Source organism: Tachyglossus aculeatus, chromosome 7 (assembly GCF_015852505.1).
Source record: "Tachyglossus aculeatus isolate mTacAcu1 chromosome 7, mTacAcu1.pri, whole genome shotgun sequence".
Lineage (NCBI taxonomy): Eukaryota > Metazoa > Chordata > Mammalia > Monotremata > Tachyglossidae > Tachyglossus > Tachyglossus aculeatus.
The window spans coordinates 56,165,747-56,183,669 of NC_052072.1; the positions used below are offsets into that span (position 1 = coordinate 56,165,747).

The window sequence follows — 17,923 nt, forward strand, 5'->3', positions numbered from 1 at the left end:
CAATGCCTGGCACATTTTAAGCACTTAAATACCATTTAAAAAATCCATGAAATTCCTCTGGAGTGGCCATGTCTTTCCTCCAGTTTTCCCAGTTACAATAGGTACATTTACAATAGAAAATGCCACACTAGTTCTAATCCTGCCCGGATTGAGTCTAACATTAAGGTCTTAATTAATGTTAGTGGGGTTTGACCCAGGTAAGAGAGATCTGCCCAGGCAAAATGTTTAACATTACCCTGACCTGGCCCAAGAGCCTGACTGATCATGAAGAAATGGTGGTCCAAATCCCAATTAGAAAAATAAAAATATCAAGCTAGATTTAATGGTTGCTCTAACCCACCCAAACCTGACAGCCTGGGCTCATTTTATAACTTTCAGACAAGGTTTCCATGAAGCATCCTAAGAAAGAACAGTTGCAACAGAACCTGTAGAAAGATCTGTTTTAGGTCAGGAAAGAACCACTTCAAGCTTACATACTTTGGAAGTAGACAGACTAGTTTTGCTACATGTGCCACTTGTGCATACACGGCCATCTGCCAGAAGCTATTTTTACAAGCACAAAAGACACCGTTGATTTTCCCAGGAGTACCTGCCGCTGGCACTGTGACTGAGGACTGTTTACAAATAGCACTGAAAGTTAAAATTAGTGTTGACCAAGACACAAAACAGCTCCTCAACAGCCTCCCTTCTCTGAGCTAGGGCTTGCTTCACTTATCAAGATTCTCAGAATTTCCCAACAGACAGGCACACAGATAGGCTTCCCTTCAGGGGATCATCATCCCAAGATATATTCTAAAAGGCTGAAAAACTACAAGTGATCCCCCATCCAAACAATTCAACAGGGTACTGGGGTCCCTAGAGTGTCTTCCCGGAAGTGTCCCTTTATTACTCTTCCCGTCTCTTCCTCTCTCCCCTTCTCTCTCTCTCTCATACATACACACACACACACTCTCTCTCTCTCTCTCTCCCCCCAACCCCCCACCCCCATCCCCAGTAATCACCTGGCTCCCCTGCAGTCAGATGCCATTAAGGGGAATAGGCACCCTAACATTTCTTGCACTGTTTATGGCCCAAATCCCCAATCTGAGGAGTTGTCTTCTGTCTTTTGAGTGGTAATGTTTCTCCCCTTCTAGCAAGCCCAGCAGTTCTGCCAACTGGAAATGATTGAAAACAAGCCTCCCGCCAAGTCAAATTATTACCTGAGGTCTCCTGCTAAGAGAGATGGCTAACAAAGTTCACAGAAAAGTTGAACTTGCCTGTATTTGGCTTTAAGGCAGAACTTGGATGGGGATAAAGGGAAGGAAGAGTCAATCTCAAGAGCATTATTTACTATCTAAAATTCAACTCAACTGATCTGCCCTTGCTGTACTGAACCTTAGCAGCCAGACTGTTGAAGGTCCAGTGTTCCTGGGGCTAAAAATAAATAGGCAATTTCCTTTAAAAATAACAAGAACAGCTCAACCATTTAGCATTTGCAGACTCTGGTATTCCCCCACTCACTCCACCTGAGGGGATAAACTTCAGGGTTCAAGACAACAATCATGTTCAATTTGTAGAAATGCCTCTGCTTACTTCTTTACCCAGGGTTCCAGGTTTTTGGTCAAGCGAACTGAGACTTAGTTCTCTCAGGTCTTCTATGCTTCTTTTCATGACTAATCCTTGGAACAGGGGCTGAGGAAGAGGGAGAATGTGAGAGACAAAAGTCCTTTTGAGACTAAAGGCTAAGCAGGGAGGTGACACTGCTTTGATGTCAGATTAAGTGTGGTCAGGATGACAGTATCACCATATACCCCAAGCTCTGGAGTTGGGTAAATCCAGAGTTATAAGCTCCTTGAGGGCATGGGCCAGATCCTTTTTTAAAATGGCATTTGTTAAGTGCTTACAATGGACCAGACACTGTACTAAGCTCTGGGGTAGATATAAACTAATCTGGTTGGACACAGTCCATATCCCACACTGGGCTCACACTAGTAATCCCCATTTTACAGATGAGGTAACTGAGGCATAGAGAAATAAAGTGACTCATCCAAGGTCACAGAGCAGACAAGCGGTGGAGTCAGTATTAGAACCCAGATCCTTGATTCCCAGGTCTGTTTTCTATCCACTAGACCAACCTGCTTCTATTGTACTCTCATCCAAGTATCTGTCTAATGCCTGTCAGTCTCCCCTCTGGTCTGTAAATTCGGTGTGAGCAGGGAGCATGTCTGCCAATTCTGTTATAGCATATTATCCCAAGGCCTTAATACAATACTCTGCACATGGTAAGTTCTCAGTAAATGTGACTGATTTCCAGGTTCTGTGTATGATGCTCATAATAGTTGCTCAGTAAGTATTACTGACTGACTGAACACAGGGTCCAGTAAAAGAGGGAGAGGTGGGGCCAAGATAAGAATGGGGGCTCTAAGAACGGAAGTAGTCAACAGCAAAAAGCGCATGTTGACTGATGGGTTCACATTTCTGTTCATTCTTTAAGTTACCTTTACTATGCAAGAGGAGGTAGGATCAGAAATCAGAAATTACAAACAGTAGTCCTTCAAACGCAGTCATAATATACCATTCATTAGGAAGAACATCAAAATAACGGGGAAAAAAATCCTCCTAAATGCTTCTCATATAAATCCTCCTCAGTATTTGTGACTTTTTTGATGTAAAAAGAGTTGAATAATTTGAGTGAAAAAACAGAGAGCAACATGTTTTGTAAAGGATGTGCTGCATCAACAAAGTTATTCTGAGAAGGAGTTGGTTTTCTTTCCACTGGGGCGAAGGGAGAAGTCCTTAAAGTATGTTTAAGTAGTAGTAAAGGTATTTATAGAGCACCCACTGGGTGCAGTGCTCTTTTCTAAGCACTTGGGCAAGGAGATTCCTGCCATCAAGGGACTTACATTTTAGTGGATAGACAAATAAAAATATTTACAAATGAGATAATCAGGATAAATTATCTGTACAACTATCATGCATTCAAAAGTGCCACCAAAAGGTAAAAAAAATAAGTACTAGAAATGTGGTTACCCATCCACCTGCATATCAAATATAAACTCCTTTCCACTGACTTTGAAGCATTCAATCACCTTGCCCCGTCCTATCTTATGTCACTCACTTCCTATTACCATCCAGCACTTTTACTTCACTTCTAACACCAACCTGCTCTCTGTATCTCAATCTCAACTATCTAGCTGCCAATCCTTTGTCCACATCCTACCCTTGGCCTGGAACTCCCTCCCCGTTCATATTCATTCATATTTATTGAGCACTCACTATGTTCAAAGCACTGTACTAAGCTCTTTGGAGAGTACAGTACAACAATAATCAGACATATTCCCTGCCCACAATAGGCTTACAGGTGAGGGGGAGGCAGACAAAATAAATAAATTAGATAATAATGTGCCAGGCACTGTAATAAATGCTGGGGTGGACACAAGCAAATTGGGTTGGACATAGTCCCTATCCCATATAGGGCTCACAGTCTTAATCCTCATTTTACAGATGATGTAACAAGGCCCAGAGAAGTAAGGTGACATGCCCAAGGCCACACAGCAGATAATTGGCAGAGCCAGAATTAGAACCCCTGACCTTCTGACTCCCAGGCCCGTGCTCTATCCACTATACCATACTGCTTCTCCATATGTACATTAGTGCTGTAGCACTGGGAAGGGGAAAGAACAAAGGGAGAAAGTCAGGGCAACACAGAAGGGATTAGGGGGCTCAGTCAGGGAAGGTCTCTTGATGAAGCTTTCAATAACACTTTGAAAAGGGGGAGAGAAATTGTCCGTCAGATTTGAGAAGGGAGGGTGTCCCAGGCCAGAGGCAGGATGTGGGCCAGGGATTGGCAGTGAGATAGATGAGACTGAGGCACAGTGAGAAGGTTAGCATTAGGAGTGAAATGTGCGGGCTGGGTTGTAATAGAAGAGTAGCAAGGTGAGGTAGGAGGGGACGAAGTGATTGAGAGCTTTAAAGCCAATGTGAGGCCTTTTTGTTTGATGAAGAGGTGGATGGGCAACCACTGGAGTTTTGGATTTTGTTTTTTTTTTGAGGAGTGGGGTGACTTATCCTAAACATTTTTATAGAAAAATGATCCGGGCAGCAGAGTGAAGTAAGGACTGGAGTGGGGAGAGGCAGGAAGCTGGGAGGTCAGCAAGGAGGATGATGCAGTAATCCAGGTGGGACAGAAAGAGTGATTGTATATTAATACAAACTGCGGTAGCAGTTTGGATGGAGTGGAAAGGGTGGATTTTAGTAATGTTTTGAAGGTGGGACCGAAAGCATTAAGTGATGGGTTGAATATGTGTGCTGAAAGAGAGAGGAGTCAAGGATAATGCCAAGATTATAGGCTTGTGAGACAGGAAGGATGGTGCTGCTGTCTACAGTGATGGGAAAATCATATCAGACTTTCACTCTTCCCAACTTCAGAGCCTTATTAAAAAATCACATTTCCTCCAAGAGATCTTCCCCAACTAAGCCCTCACTTCTCATTAAGAGAAGCAGCATGGCTCAGTGGAAAGAGCATGGGCTTTGGAATCAGAGGTCCTGGGTTCAAATCCCTGCTCTGCAAATTATCAGAGGTGTGACTTTGAACAAGTCACTTCACTTCTCTGTGCCTCAGTTCCCTCATCTGTAAAATGGGGATTAAGACTGTGAGCCCCCCGTGGGACAACCTGATCACCTTGTAACCTCCCAATGCTTAGAACAGTGCTTTGCACATAGTAAGTGCTTAATAAATGCCATCATTATTTCCCCTTAATCCCTCTCCCTAATAATAATAACAAAAAATGGTATTTGTTATAAATCAATAAATACAATTGATTGTTCCTAGTTTCTCAACCTCCCCTAAATGCAGAGTAGCAAGCTCTCGGTCTACCTCCCACTGGCCTTGTACAGGACCCTTGGAGACTACTGTAGTCCTTAGTGAGAAATGTTGTTTTTAGCTCCCCTTTAAGGAAGACCCAAAATAAGAAAGCAAATACATGTCTCATCAAGATGAAGAACTGAACACAATATAGGTAGGCCCTGGTTCTGCACCAGTCTTGTGCAAATTCTACTCAGACAAAAGATCAGAGTTCAACTAAAAACACCTTTAGGTGGAAAGAGTTTAAAGTACTTAGAAGGTTAACTGCTTCTGCAGCATGGCCTAGCAGATAGAGCTCGGGTTGGGGAGTCAGAAGGTCATGGGTTCTAATCCCAGCTCCGCCACTTTTCTGCTGTGTGACCTTAGGCAAGACATTTCACTTCTCTTTGCCTCAGTTACCTCATCTGTAAAATGGGGATTAAGACTGAGCCTGTTGTGGGAAAGGGACTGTGTCCAATCCAATTTGCTTGTATTCCCCGCCCAGCAGTTAATACAGTGCCTGGTGCACAGTAAGCAATTCACAAATACCACAATCATCATCATCATATTTTCCATATTTATTTTTTTAGTGGTATTTGTGAAGCACTTACTATGTGCCAGGCACTGTTCTAAGCCCTGGAGTAGATACAAATTAATCATGTTGGACGCAGTCCATATCCCATATGGATCTCAGTTTTAATCTCCATTTTATGGATGAGGTAACTGAGGCACAGAGAAATGAAGTGACTTGCCCAAGGTTCCACGGCATACAAGTGGTGGACTGGGATTAGAACTCAGGTCCTTCTAACTCCCAGGCCCGTGCTCTATCCACTAGGCCACACCAAAGTCAAATAAAACCATAATTATTCATTCCTAAACTGTCCATCTGATCAGGGGTGACAGTTAATACTAATGTCTGGGCACAGTTAGCATTTAAATACATGAATAGGAGTGGATAGTTATTGTATATGTGTAGGCACATGTTTGCAGGGTAGTGGCTAATCTTTCTGAAACTGAATCCAGACCTCCACATGACCCAATCATATCAGGGAACTATTATCATCATCTGACCCCAGTGGAGTTATAAATATCAGCACAATAGAGCCCTAACTGTGAGGTGACAGTAGGAGCAATTCAGCATCAGACCTCCTTTCCCTCCCAGAATGATCTTTCCCTGAAAGATACTGGAGCCAATGGACCGGCTGCTGGAGCCAGCAAAAGGGAAGCTTAAGATCTCCCAGAAGATGGAAGAAGGGAACACATTAACAGCGTGGGCTCCAGCAGACAAGTACTACACTGCTTTGGTTACCGGGGACCTGGGTCAGCTTCAAGCTCTGACTGCCAAATATTATGAAGATGTCAATGTGGTTTTTGAGATCAATAAGAATGAGATGGAATGGCAGGTGAAATCCTCAGTCACTTTTGGACTGTCAGGTACTTTTGCTTTTAAAGACCCAGTTAGTGATGAGCTACTAATACAATTTACAGTAAAGCTGTGTAACAGCACTTTATTTACTAGAAATCTATAGCCACTGCCATTTCTGATATTCCCCAACCAAGAGCAATTTTTGTTGATTGATCCCTTGTGAGGAGATACTATCCAATTATCTCCTCAAAAATCTCCAGTGGCTACCAATCAATCTGCGCATCAGGCAGAAACTCCTCACCCTGGGCTTCAAGGCTCTCCATCTCCTCGCCCCCTCCTACCTCACCTCCCTTCTCTCCTTCTACTGCCCAGCCTGCAACCTCCGCTCCTCCACCGCTAATCTCCTCACTTCACCTCGTTCTCGCCTATCCCGCCGTCGACCCCCGGCCCACGTCATCCCCCGGGCCTGGAATGCCCTCCCTCTGCCCATCCGCCAAGCTAGCTCTCTTCCTCCCTTCAAGGCCCTGCTGAGAGCTCACCTCCTCCAGGAGGCCTTCCCAGACTGAGCCCCTTCCTTCCTCTCCCCCTCGTCCCCCTCTCCATCCCCCCATCTTACCTCCTTCCCTTCCCCACAGCACCTGTATATATGTATATATGGTTGTACATATTTATTACTCTATTTATTTATTTATTTATTTATTTTACTTGTACATTTCTATCCTATTTATTTTATTTTGTTGGTATGTTTGGTTCGGTTCTCTGTCTCCCCCTTTTAGACTGTGAGCCCACTGTTGGGTAGGGACTGTCTCTATGTGTTGCCAATTTGTACTTCCCAAGTGCTTAGTACAGTGCTCTGCACATAGTAAGCGCTCAATAAATACGATTGATTGATTGATAGGAGCAGTTTAAAACAATCAGACTGTGGTCAGAGAACATGTCTACCAACTCTCTAGCATTGTACTCTCAAGTGCTTGGTGGAGTGTTCTGCACACAGTAAGTACTGAATAACTACCACTGACTGACATGTCAGAGTTCTCCCATTGGCAAGGAGAGATGTGATTCCCCAGGGACATTTAGAATAACAGTTCCCTCTAGAATCTCAGTAGGGCTGCCCAGAACAAGAAATCCAATAGCAAGATGATGTCCTACTCTGACTAGCAGATGAGTCTCCTTCTAACAACAGCTCCAGCATTGGTGATGGGTTGGGATTTCCAATCAATGGTATTCACTGAGGACTTACTATGTGTACTGCACTGTTCTAAGGGCTTAGCACTGTGGGGCTACATCCCGCTAAATGCCTGAAATTATGCATGGCCAGAATTCAACCAATCATTGCATTCCTTCTCAATCACTGCATTCCTTCTCCCCACCAAATGGTGTCCTTGGGCTAACAGACGTCTGTAAGGACTGCATTTTTCATTTTGGTAGCCCTATGTGATTACGCAAAAACCCCTGAGAAGCCCTTACTAAAGGTATCTGAAATTTTGAGTCAAATGGCAGCTCTTACACCTAGATAATTTAATTTTTACTGTAAAGGACATAGGGAAGCTCTGAAACATAGAAAAGGATCCCCCAAAAAGATGCATTTGCTTGCTGTGCATGCCTATTGAAATGCAAATATTCCTTGCAAGAAATCAATCATTTATTGAGCATCTACTGTCTGCAGAGCACTTTACTAAGTGCTTGGAAGAGTAAAATACAACAGAGTTGGTAGAGTCATTCTCTGTCCATAAGGAACTTACAGGCTAGAGGGGAAGACAGACATTAATATAAATAAATTTCAGATATGTACCTGTTTGGGGTCTGAGGGTGGGATGGATAAGAGGAAACAAATCCAAGTGCAAGAAAATGACTAGATGGAGCAAAAATACAGTTTGTATTTTTTTTAAGTGAAGGTATAGCTGCTGGGTTTTATTCTCTTAAAGAGTAAAAATGTTAAATCCCTATTAGGGTTATACCAGACCCCCAACAAACTCATGAACTCTTGATGTCATGATAATCTAGGATTATCAAGGGGTTTACTTAGGAACCCAACCACCAAAGCAGGCACTCATGATTCCACCCAAAGCAAATCTGCTAAGTAGCATCAGGAAAGAGACACACTGAAACCAGATGGAAGGCAAAGGGAAACAGAAAGGACCATTTTAAAATGTTGGCTTCAGTCTGGAGTATGTTTCAGTACCATCTCACTGCCAGACTCCCAGAACCAAAAGATCCATGAAAGGCAGCATGTTGCAGGCACAGTTGTATGTTAATTTAAAGTAAGAGCCCAATGTATTTCCCTGTTACTATGTCTCATGTCATGTAAGCTAACAATGCAAGCCGATGACTAGGGAGTCATAAACAAGCTAGGACATGTTGCTCTGTATGGATGACCATGGTCTAAGAAATTATTTTGTTTGTATATGCTGGCCACAGCAGGTTGTGGGTGCTGAACAAGTTTAAAAACCCTATGTATTAAACATATAGGCTTCAAATCAATAGCCTTTATTGAGTACCAACAGTATCCAGAGCACTTTAAGTGTTTGGCAAGGTACAAAAGTTAGAAGACATATACCCTGCCCTCAAGGAGCTCTAGCAGGGGAGACAGACATTTAAATTACAAACTGGAGGAAGTGATGAAGATTTTAAGGTATGGGCCCAAGGACTACAGGGGTTGTGGTAACAATGTTTAGGTGGTGTGAAAGGACTGAAGTGACTCCTGGAAAATGAAAACAGAAGAGAGATTGTAGATTATTTGGATTAGGCTTTCTGAAGAAGATGTGGCCTGCTGAAGATGAATGAAGGAGGCATAGAAATTTGGTTGACTTTAGAGGAATGAAGTCTGCAAGCTAGAGTGTAGTGGGAGAAGAGTGGATAAGTAGTAGAGTGGATTCCCTGCCCACTAGGCTATAAACTTGTTGTGGGCAGGGAATGTACCTGTTATTTTGCACTTTCCCAAGCACTTAGTACAGCTCACTATTATTGACTGACTAGGAGACAACTGACTGAGTACTATGAAGCCATTAGTCCGGAGTTTCCACTTGAGGAGAGGGATGGGCAAGCCTTGGGGATTTTGAGTGGAGAGTCATTGCAGTCATTGCATTTTTTGAGGAAAAAATGATCTGGGCCTCCAAGTGAAGTCTAGACTGGAAAGGGGAGACAATAATAATAATAATGAGGGTATTTGTTAAGTACTCACTATGTGCCAAGCACTGTTCTAAGCGCTGGGGTACACACAAGGTAATCAGGTTGTCCCATGTGGGGCTCACAGTCTTAATTCCCATTTTACAGATGAGGTAACTGAGGCACAGAGAAGTTAAGTGGCTTGCCCAAAGTCACACAGCTGACAAGTGGCAGAGTCAGGATTGGAACCCACGACCTCTGACTCCCAAGCCCAGGCTCTTGTCACTAAGCCACGCTGCTTCTCACTGAAAGCTGAGATACCAGTGGGGAAGCTGATGCAGTAATCAAGACATGATACTACTAGTACCTGTACCACCATGAACTCCTCTCAGGGTTGTACCTGGAGAGTCTCCAGTACTCTACTAATCTCAGTTACAGGAGTGAGAGTCAAGCAGAGGCCTACCCATTCCATTCCTAGCCTAGGCAGTGACTAGTTAGTGGAAGGCAATCTGGTACAAGTCAAAACTCATCCACACTGAGCAGCAGCAGCAGCATGGGAGAGGGTCAAGGGCAGGGACTCGAGTTCACTGCATGGAAGGTGGCAATGGTAAACCACTTCCGTATTTTTACCAAGAAAATTCTATGGGTAAACTACCAGAGTGATTGCAGATGGAGAGAGGGGCATTCTGGGAGAGATGTGTCCATGATGTTGCTAAGGGTCGGAAATGACTCGATGGCATAAGACAAGACAAGGACCACCATGATGTCCATTTGGATGGAAAGAAAGATAGATTCTGGAAATGTTATGGAGGAATAACCTATAGGGTTTGGTAACAGACTGAATATGGAGAGGAGTGGGGAGATAAATTTGAAGGAGAAGTAGGAGTCAATCAATCAGTGGTATTTAATGAATGCTTACTGTGTGCAGAGCACTGTACTAAGCCCTTGGGAAAGTACCCTTTAAGCACTTGATATTCACCCCAACCTCATCCCCACAGCACTTATGTACATATCCATAAATTATTTTGCCTGTCTCCCCACTAGGCTGTAAAGCTTCTTGTGAGCAAGGAACCTGACTACCAACTGTTATACTGTACTCTCCCAAATGCTTAGTACAGTTCTCCGCACACAGTAAGCACTCACATATCACTGCTTGATACAATACAGCAGAGTTGGAAAACAAGATCTCTGACCACAAGAAGCTTACAGGATAATACAATTGTTGGTTTAGGAGACAAGGGGACACTGGTGGTGGTGTCAATTGTAATGGGAGAAGAATATTTGAAATGGAAGAGGAGAAATTGGGGGTTCATTTATTGAGTTTGAAATGCCAGTGGGACCTCCAGGTAGAGATATCCTGGAAGAAAGGGGAAATGTAAGATTTTATGGGAGGAGGGTGGTCAGGGCCACAGGGAAGTACCAGGGTTATCTACATAGAGTAGTAGTTTGAAGTCATAGGTGTGGATGAGCTCCCTAGGAAGTGAGTGCAAATTTAGTAGAGAAGGGGACACAAAACAGAACCTGGAGGGACCACCCTGTCCCAATATACATTACAAACACACACACACAGGCAGAGGAAGAGGTAACAAAAGAGAGTGAAACAAATGGGCCAGAGAAGTAAGAGGAGAATGAGAAGAGCACTGGGTCTGAAGAACTGTTAAGGGAGTGGTCCACAGTGTTGAAGGCAGCCAGGAGCTTAAGAAGAATGAGGACAAAACAGTGTCCATTAGATCTGGCAAAAAGGATCATTGGTAACCTTGGAAGAAGAGGTCTCTGGAATTAAAGAGGTGAAAATTGGATTGAAGGAGTTGGGAGGGATCAGTAAGGGAGTTTGAGAGGAATCAGTGGCAGTGGGTTTAAACAACCCTATTTAGGAGTTAGGAAAAGAAAGGAAAGGAAAAAGGAAATGGGAGGGAAAGAGAGAGAGAGTGAGAGAGACACACACACACACACACACACACACACACACACACACACACACACACACACACACCTGGATTGTGCCGAGCAGTCCAGAGAATGTCTTTATGTCTTTCTCGTCTTTTCTTATGCTGTCATCTCGGACCTATAGTGACACCATGGACACAACTCTTTCAGGACACCCCACCTCCACCTGCAATTGTTCTGTAGCGTAACCCAGTTTTATTGGTAAAAATACAGAAGTGGTTTACCATTGCCTCCTTCCCTGCAGTAAACTTAAGTCTCCACCCTCAACTCTTTCCCATCCCGCTGCTGCTCAGCACAGGTGAGTTTTGACTTGTAGCAGATTACCTTCCATTTGCTAGCCACTGACCAAGCCAGGAATGGAATGGGAATAATAATAATAGTAATAATAATAGCATTTATTAAGTGTTTTCTATGTGCAAAGCACTGTTCTAAGCGCTGGGGAAGTTACAAGGTGATCAGGTTGTCCCACTGGGGGCTCACAGTCCTAATCCCCATTTTACAGATGAGGCAACTGAGGCACAGAGAAGTTAAGCGACTTGCCCAAAGTCACACAGCTGACAAGTGGCGGAGCTGGAATTTGAACCCATGACCTCTGACTCCAAAGCCTGTGCTCTTTCCACAGAGCCACACTGCTTCTCATAAGTACTGTGGGACTGAGGGAAAGGCGAATAAAGGGGGCAAAAGTCAATGCAAAGGTGATGCAGAAGTGAGTAGGAGAAGAGGAAATGAGGGCTCAGTCAAGGAAGACTTCTTGGAAGAGATGTGCTTTTAATAAGGTTTGGAAAGGGGTTTCGAAAGTGGGGAGAGTGATCTTCTGTTGAGTATAAAGAGGGAGGGAGTTCCAGGCCAGAGATGGACCATGGGTAAGACGTCGACGGCGAGATAGATGAGTTGGAAATACAAGGAGTAGGTTGGAAATAAAGGAGGGAAGTGTGCAGACTGGGTTGTAGTGGGAAATCATGTAGGTGAAGTAGGAAGGGGCAAGGGATTAAATGCTTTAAAGCTAATGGCAAGGAGATTCTATCTAATGTGGAGGTGATGGGCACTCACTGGAGGTTCTTGAGGAATGGGGAAACGTGGACTGAAAGTTTTGGTAGAAAAATGATTTGGGCATGGAGTGAAGCATGGACTGGAGTGGGGAGAGACAGGCAGCACTGTAACAGGGTAAACCCTCCAACTAATGGGTGGGAAGCCTGTTCAAAGCAGTAGCAGTAGAGAAGCAGCATGGCCTAGTGGTCAGAGCACGGGCCTGGGAGTCAGAAGGACCTGGCAAATAGTAAGCACTTAAATACATTATGATTAACAACTTGCTAGCAGTGGGCGGGCGAGTGCCAGGAGCCACAGTCCATGGCTTCACTGATCCCCACCCCCACCCCACCAGTCCTGTTCCAAAAGGTTTGGGTGAGTGATCCAAGGTCGACCCCCCCACCCCGCAAGGAGCCTACAGCAGAATGGCACTCTAAATCAGTTCCAGGAAGTTCGATCCACACTGGTCTTCCCAGGCCTAAGCCACCACCCTCCCAGTGCCCTGCACAAATTGCCTCAGAGTCCGGTGCCAGGCTCTCTCCCCATTGTCCTTGTAATGTAGCCCCCTCACCCACTTAAATAATAAGAATTATGGGATATGTTAAGCACTTACTATGTGCCAGGCACTGTACTAAGCACTGGGGTGGATAAAGCAAATCGAGTTGGACAGTGTCTGTCCCTCATGGGGCTCAGTCATAATCCCCATTTCACAGATGAGACAACTTGAGGCCCAAGTGAAGTGACTTGTCCAGGGTCACGCAGTAGACATGTAGGAGAGTCAGGATTAGAACCCATGACCTACTGATTCCCAGGCCCAGGCTCTGTCCACTATGTCTTGCTGCTTTAGCCCTGGCCGCTGAGGGGGGAGCCACTCAAAGCCAGCCCCCCATCCCTAGGGGCTCCAATCCATTCTTCCTGTTAAAACATTCTGTCCCACAGCTCCTACCCTCACCCCACCCCTCCCTGCCATAAGTCTCCCTGCGAGAAGACCTGTCTTTTGCCATTTTTCACTTGCGCAGTGATGCAGGGGGTCAGAGAGCCATATATTTTTAGCTGTGCTTATACAGTAGCTCAGAATTAATGATCCTCCCACAAACACTGCTCTAACTCAAGTCTACAGAAGCCTTTTCCATTATCTCCTTGCAACAAATAGACGAAAAAAGGAAGTTGAGTTTGAAATCTACATGTTTTATGGGTGGAGAGCATGAGGGGAAGAGAGACAGAAAAGCAGAGAGACAGATGGAGAGAGACTGAGAAACAGGCAGGGAGAGAAAGACGACAAAAGAGGAGGCAGGAGCTGACGTTAGGGTTTCGTTCAAGACTATCATGTTGGTTGGGGCTGTGTTTCTGGGACGTGACTTTAGGGATGGCCTGCTCTCAGGGCCAGTTCCTATGTAGCTTCTGAGTAAAGTGGCCATCAACAGCCCTCATGGCTACCAGGCAGTTGCATGTCCCTCAAGGGAAATCCAGAACTCTCTCAGACATAAAGTCTTTCCCCTTGTAATAATGGGAGTTTCTCCCATGCCTCTTCTCCCTCCTTTTCTTCCCCCATCTCCTTTTCCCCCTCCTCACTCTCTCTCTTCTTCCTACTTTTGCTATCATATAATAGTGATGATGTTGAGGAGCAAAAGAAATGTAACGGGAAGAGGAAGCAAGGGAGGAAGGAGAGAGGAAAGAGGAAGGAGAGAGAGGGAGGAGGAGGAAAAACGGGAGAGGGAGAAGAGATGGGAGAAAAAAGAGGGAGAGAAGGAAGATGGAGAGGTAGGAGAAAAAGGAAGGAGAGAGGGAAAGGGGGAGAGAGGGAGAGAGGGAGTATGTCTGCTTGACTCTCCATCCTGTAGTCGAGGCTGGTGGAGTACTGGACACTCTCCAGGTGCGAATCTGAGAGGGGTATGTCTTTCTTAGGATAGTGGAAACAAGCGTTTCAATCAATCGTATTTATTGAGTGCTTACTTAGCACTTAGCACTGTACTAAGCGCTTGGGAAGTACAAGTTGGCAACATACAGAGACAGTCCCTACCCAACAGTGGGCTCACAGTCTAGAAGGTGGGCGGGGGGGGGGGGAGGGGGGGAGTCTTGAAGGGGGTTTGTATGAAAACAGAACAAGAAGCCTATATCCACATGACCTTAAGAAACTGACAGTTTAATGACAGTACTGGAGATCAAGTGAACTGAATGGAGTTTGCACATTACATGCATGACTCATCTCCCTGTCCACTCCTAACATACACATTTGTGATGTGAAGGGGGGAAAAATGCTAAAATTAACCTACCTTAGTGTAAAGAACCAGCTGCTAAAGTATGAACAAAATCCCTTAGTCCAAAGGCTGATTTTTTTCCTTTCTGCTTTGCCTTCTCCACTTTTCTCCTTTTCTAAAGTAGACCTGGATTTCAGATGGTTTAGGACTTTTGATAACCTAAGATACTTTAACCCAAAAGCAGAAATTATATTGGGAAAGCTCTTATTTAAGGGCAGATAGGTAGCACTCTACCACCAAGTATTTTTAGCCTATTAGACATTAAAGATATAACTGCCAGTTAAAAAAAAAACCAAAAAATCACATATCTTGGGAAGAAAATAGTTATAGGGGAGGGGCTTCAGGAGGCAAAAGGGACTACTGGGGAGATAATGAAATTTGATCTCAAAATGTATGGAGAGGAAAGTGGGAAAAGTTCAATGATACATCCCCTCCTGTCTCCTACATTCATATAAATATAAACATACATACATAAACACACATTTACCCCCAACCATCACTAGCACAGGGCGGTTTTGAGTCACTTAGCATCTGACTCCTTTTGGTGAACTGAGGGCAGCTTGGCCTAGAGAAAAGAGCAAGGGACAGGGAGGCACAAGACTTGGGTTCTAACCCCAGTTAAGCCAACGGTCTGCTGAGTGTGATCTTGGACAAGTAAGTCACTTAGTGTCTCTGGGCCTCCATTTCCTCATCTGTAAAATGGAGATAAGATACCTTCTCTCTCTACATCTTTAATCGTGAGCTCAATGCTGGACAGAAACTGCTTCTCATCTGATAATCTTGTATTTATCCCAGAGCTTGCTCCATAGAAAGCACTTAAATACCATAACTGATGCCAGGATGTACTTCTGGAAAAAATGAGGCTTATTGATCTCAATTCAACCAATCCCTTGCATCAGCGCTTAGTACAGTGCTCTGCACACAGTAAGTGCTCAATAGACTGATCATAGACTCCTAATGGAAGAACAGAGTACAGCAGGTGCTGTAAACATTACCAATTAGGCAAAATGATGAAGTCCTCGGAATACCAATTCTCTTTCCAAATAAACAAACACCCTGAAATCCCAACACCAACCCAACTGACTCAACAGAAGACTTTCCCCAGATATACCTCTCTTAGCCATCCACTGTAACAGTATCTTTCATGGCCTTGTAGTCTAAGGCTCTCCTAAAGATGCATGTGTGATGTCCTAAGGCCTGGAATGGTTCTCAACAGGTTAGGAACCAGTGGCTCATGCAGGTGGGTAATTAATGAGGGGCTTTTCAAAAGTCTCAGCATGGGCTCTGGGAAAGAAGGTGTCCTGTGAATAGAGAATCCTTTACAGCTCATTACAGCCAAGAAATCGATTCTTCCATCATTATAAGAAGGCATTCCTGCCATGTGAAATCCTGCCTCTTGATGTGTATTCACTAGGGAATTTCTCCCCCCTGTTTCCACCATTGCACGGAGCTGCTAACAACCTTCAACAGGCCTTTTGAAACCTCCAAAGTTTTCAGAGAGGTAAAAATGTATAGCACCTGCTCCATTTTATTCAGTGAAAGAGCAACCCTACACATACAAAAAAAAAAAAAAACCCTAAAAGGGTAGAGAAATAAACCAGAATTGTGTTAAATGTGGAACACACATCAAAGCTTTTTTTAAGACTCAGATATTTTCTGTAAGACTCAACTTTCTCTAAACCCTTCCCCTCCTCCCCCCACAAACACCTTAAAAATGTTGGGTCACTTGGTTTTGTTTTCTATTGTGTTCTCTCCTCCTGTGGCTGGATGGAGCTCGAAAGGGCAAGGCTTACTGTGGGGTTTCAAGGCAGTGTGCCCATAGCCCACTGCAGGTTTTGTTCTCCTCTTGCCATCTAAGCCAACCACTTACTTCAGGCCTGTGGTAGTGCTTCCCCGCACCCTGCCCCTCACTTAGCTTTCTGCACCAGGGCCTTACTTATCCCTGCTCGATTTACAATGCCTTGCTGCCTTCACACTTTCCCTCACCCCTCTTATCTAAACTCTTCATCCCTCCCTACAGCCCAATCTGTCCTGAGCCCCTCTCTACCACTGCCCCGAGAGCATTATCCCAAAGCTTTCTCTTTCCCTCATTCATTCATTCAATCGTATTTATTGAGTGCTTACTGTGTGCAGAGCACTGTACTAAATGCTTGGGAAGTACAAGTCATATAGAAACCCCTCGACAATTCCCCTCATGATCATCCTCTCCTTCCCACACATCAGGCCTCAATATATCCTCTTCACGTTCTCCCCCTCAGGCCTGTGGTCCCTGGAGTACAAGAGGGAGCTCACGAATCCCCTGTGCATCGCTGCGAGCCACGGTCATACGGATTGCGTGAGGCACCTGCTCCATGAGCATGCCGACGCTGACGCCACCCCAGGCGGTACGAGCGCCCTGCACGAGGCCTGCCAGGCAGGTCACACAGACTGCACTCAGCTGCTGCTGGACCACCAGGCCAATCCCAGCCTGCTGAGCTACGAGGGCTTCGCGCCCCTGCATCTATGCCGCTCCCACAACACCCTTGGGTAAGGAGGAGGCTGCTGCCAACTGACAGCCCCACTAGGCCAGAGGCCACTGAGAGAATCCAGGAGCCCCTTGTGTTGAGTTTAAGATGAGCTTTCTGTTGGCCTACCTCGTCATCCCTGCCAATTATAACAACAATAGGAGTGGTATTTGTTAAAATGCTCACTATGTGCCAAGCACTGCACTAAGCCCTGTGGTAAATTCAAGATAATCAGGTCCAAAAGTCCCTATCTCACAAGGTGCTCACAGTCGAAGTAGGAGGGAAGCAGCTCTGAAACTCCATTTCACAGATAAGGAAACTCACTTATAAAGGGAGTTCATTGTGGGCAGGGAATGTGTCTGATGTTATACTGTACTGTCACGAGCGCTTAGTACAGTGGTTTACACACAGTAAGTATTCAATAAATATGATTATTAATAATAATAATAATAATAGTATATGGGCCATTTTACTCACCTTAGAGGAGGACCTGTCCTGGGGGAGATTTTTCTCTCCCTGACAAATTAGCAAAATATGTCACAATAAACCTTCCACTGTTTCATAAAATCAACCTGCCTGTGAACAGCACGCACCTACCCCTGCCCAAGCCACCTCATCCATCCTCTGCTTCTGGCTGAGTTTAATTAGAGCTTGATTGCGAGAGAAGGGGGGAAAGAAAGAAGCCAAACTGAGGTAATGAGCTGAATGATCACAGGCCTAAATAAAACAATGTTTGAATAATGCTAAAAGGCCACTGACAAGGGTTGAGGCTTAAAAATTAGGATTTTTAATGGTAATTTTATGCAAAATAATTGTCACAGTGGGATATAAATGGTTAGCTCCTTGGGGCAGGGGCAGGAGTTTCTATCTCTCTTCAGGCTTTCCCTACTTCTTT

General features: G+C 44.7%; 1 protein-coding gene across 1 annotated transcript in view; it reads left to right on the forward strand.

Moving 5' to 3' along the window:
- The first annotated feature begins 6,002 nt into the window (after positions 1-6,002).
- ASB18 (ankyrin repeat and SOCS box containing 18) overlaps positions 6,003-17,923 on the forward strand; it is a 42,099-nt gene continuing 30,178 nt past the window's right edge. Inside the window, exons 1-2 of the mRNA XM_038749462.1 lie at positions 6,003-6,256; positions 16,783-17,050. Of these exons, the coding sequence (XP_038605390.1) occupies positions 6,016-6,256; positions 16,783-17,050 (509 nt within the window). The 5' untranslated portion in view covers positions 6,003-6,015. The remainder of the gene's footprint in view (positions 6,257-16,782; positions 17,051-17,923) is intronic.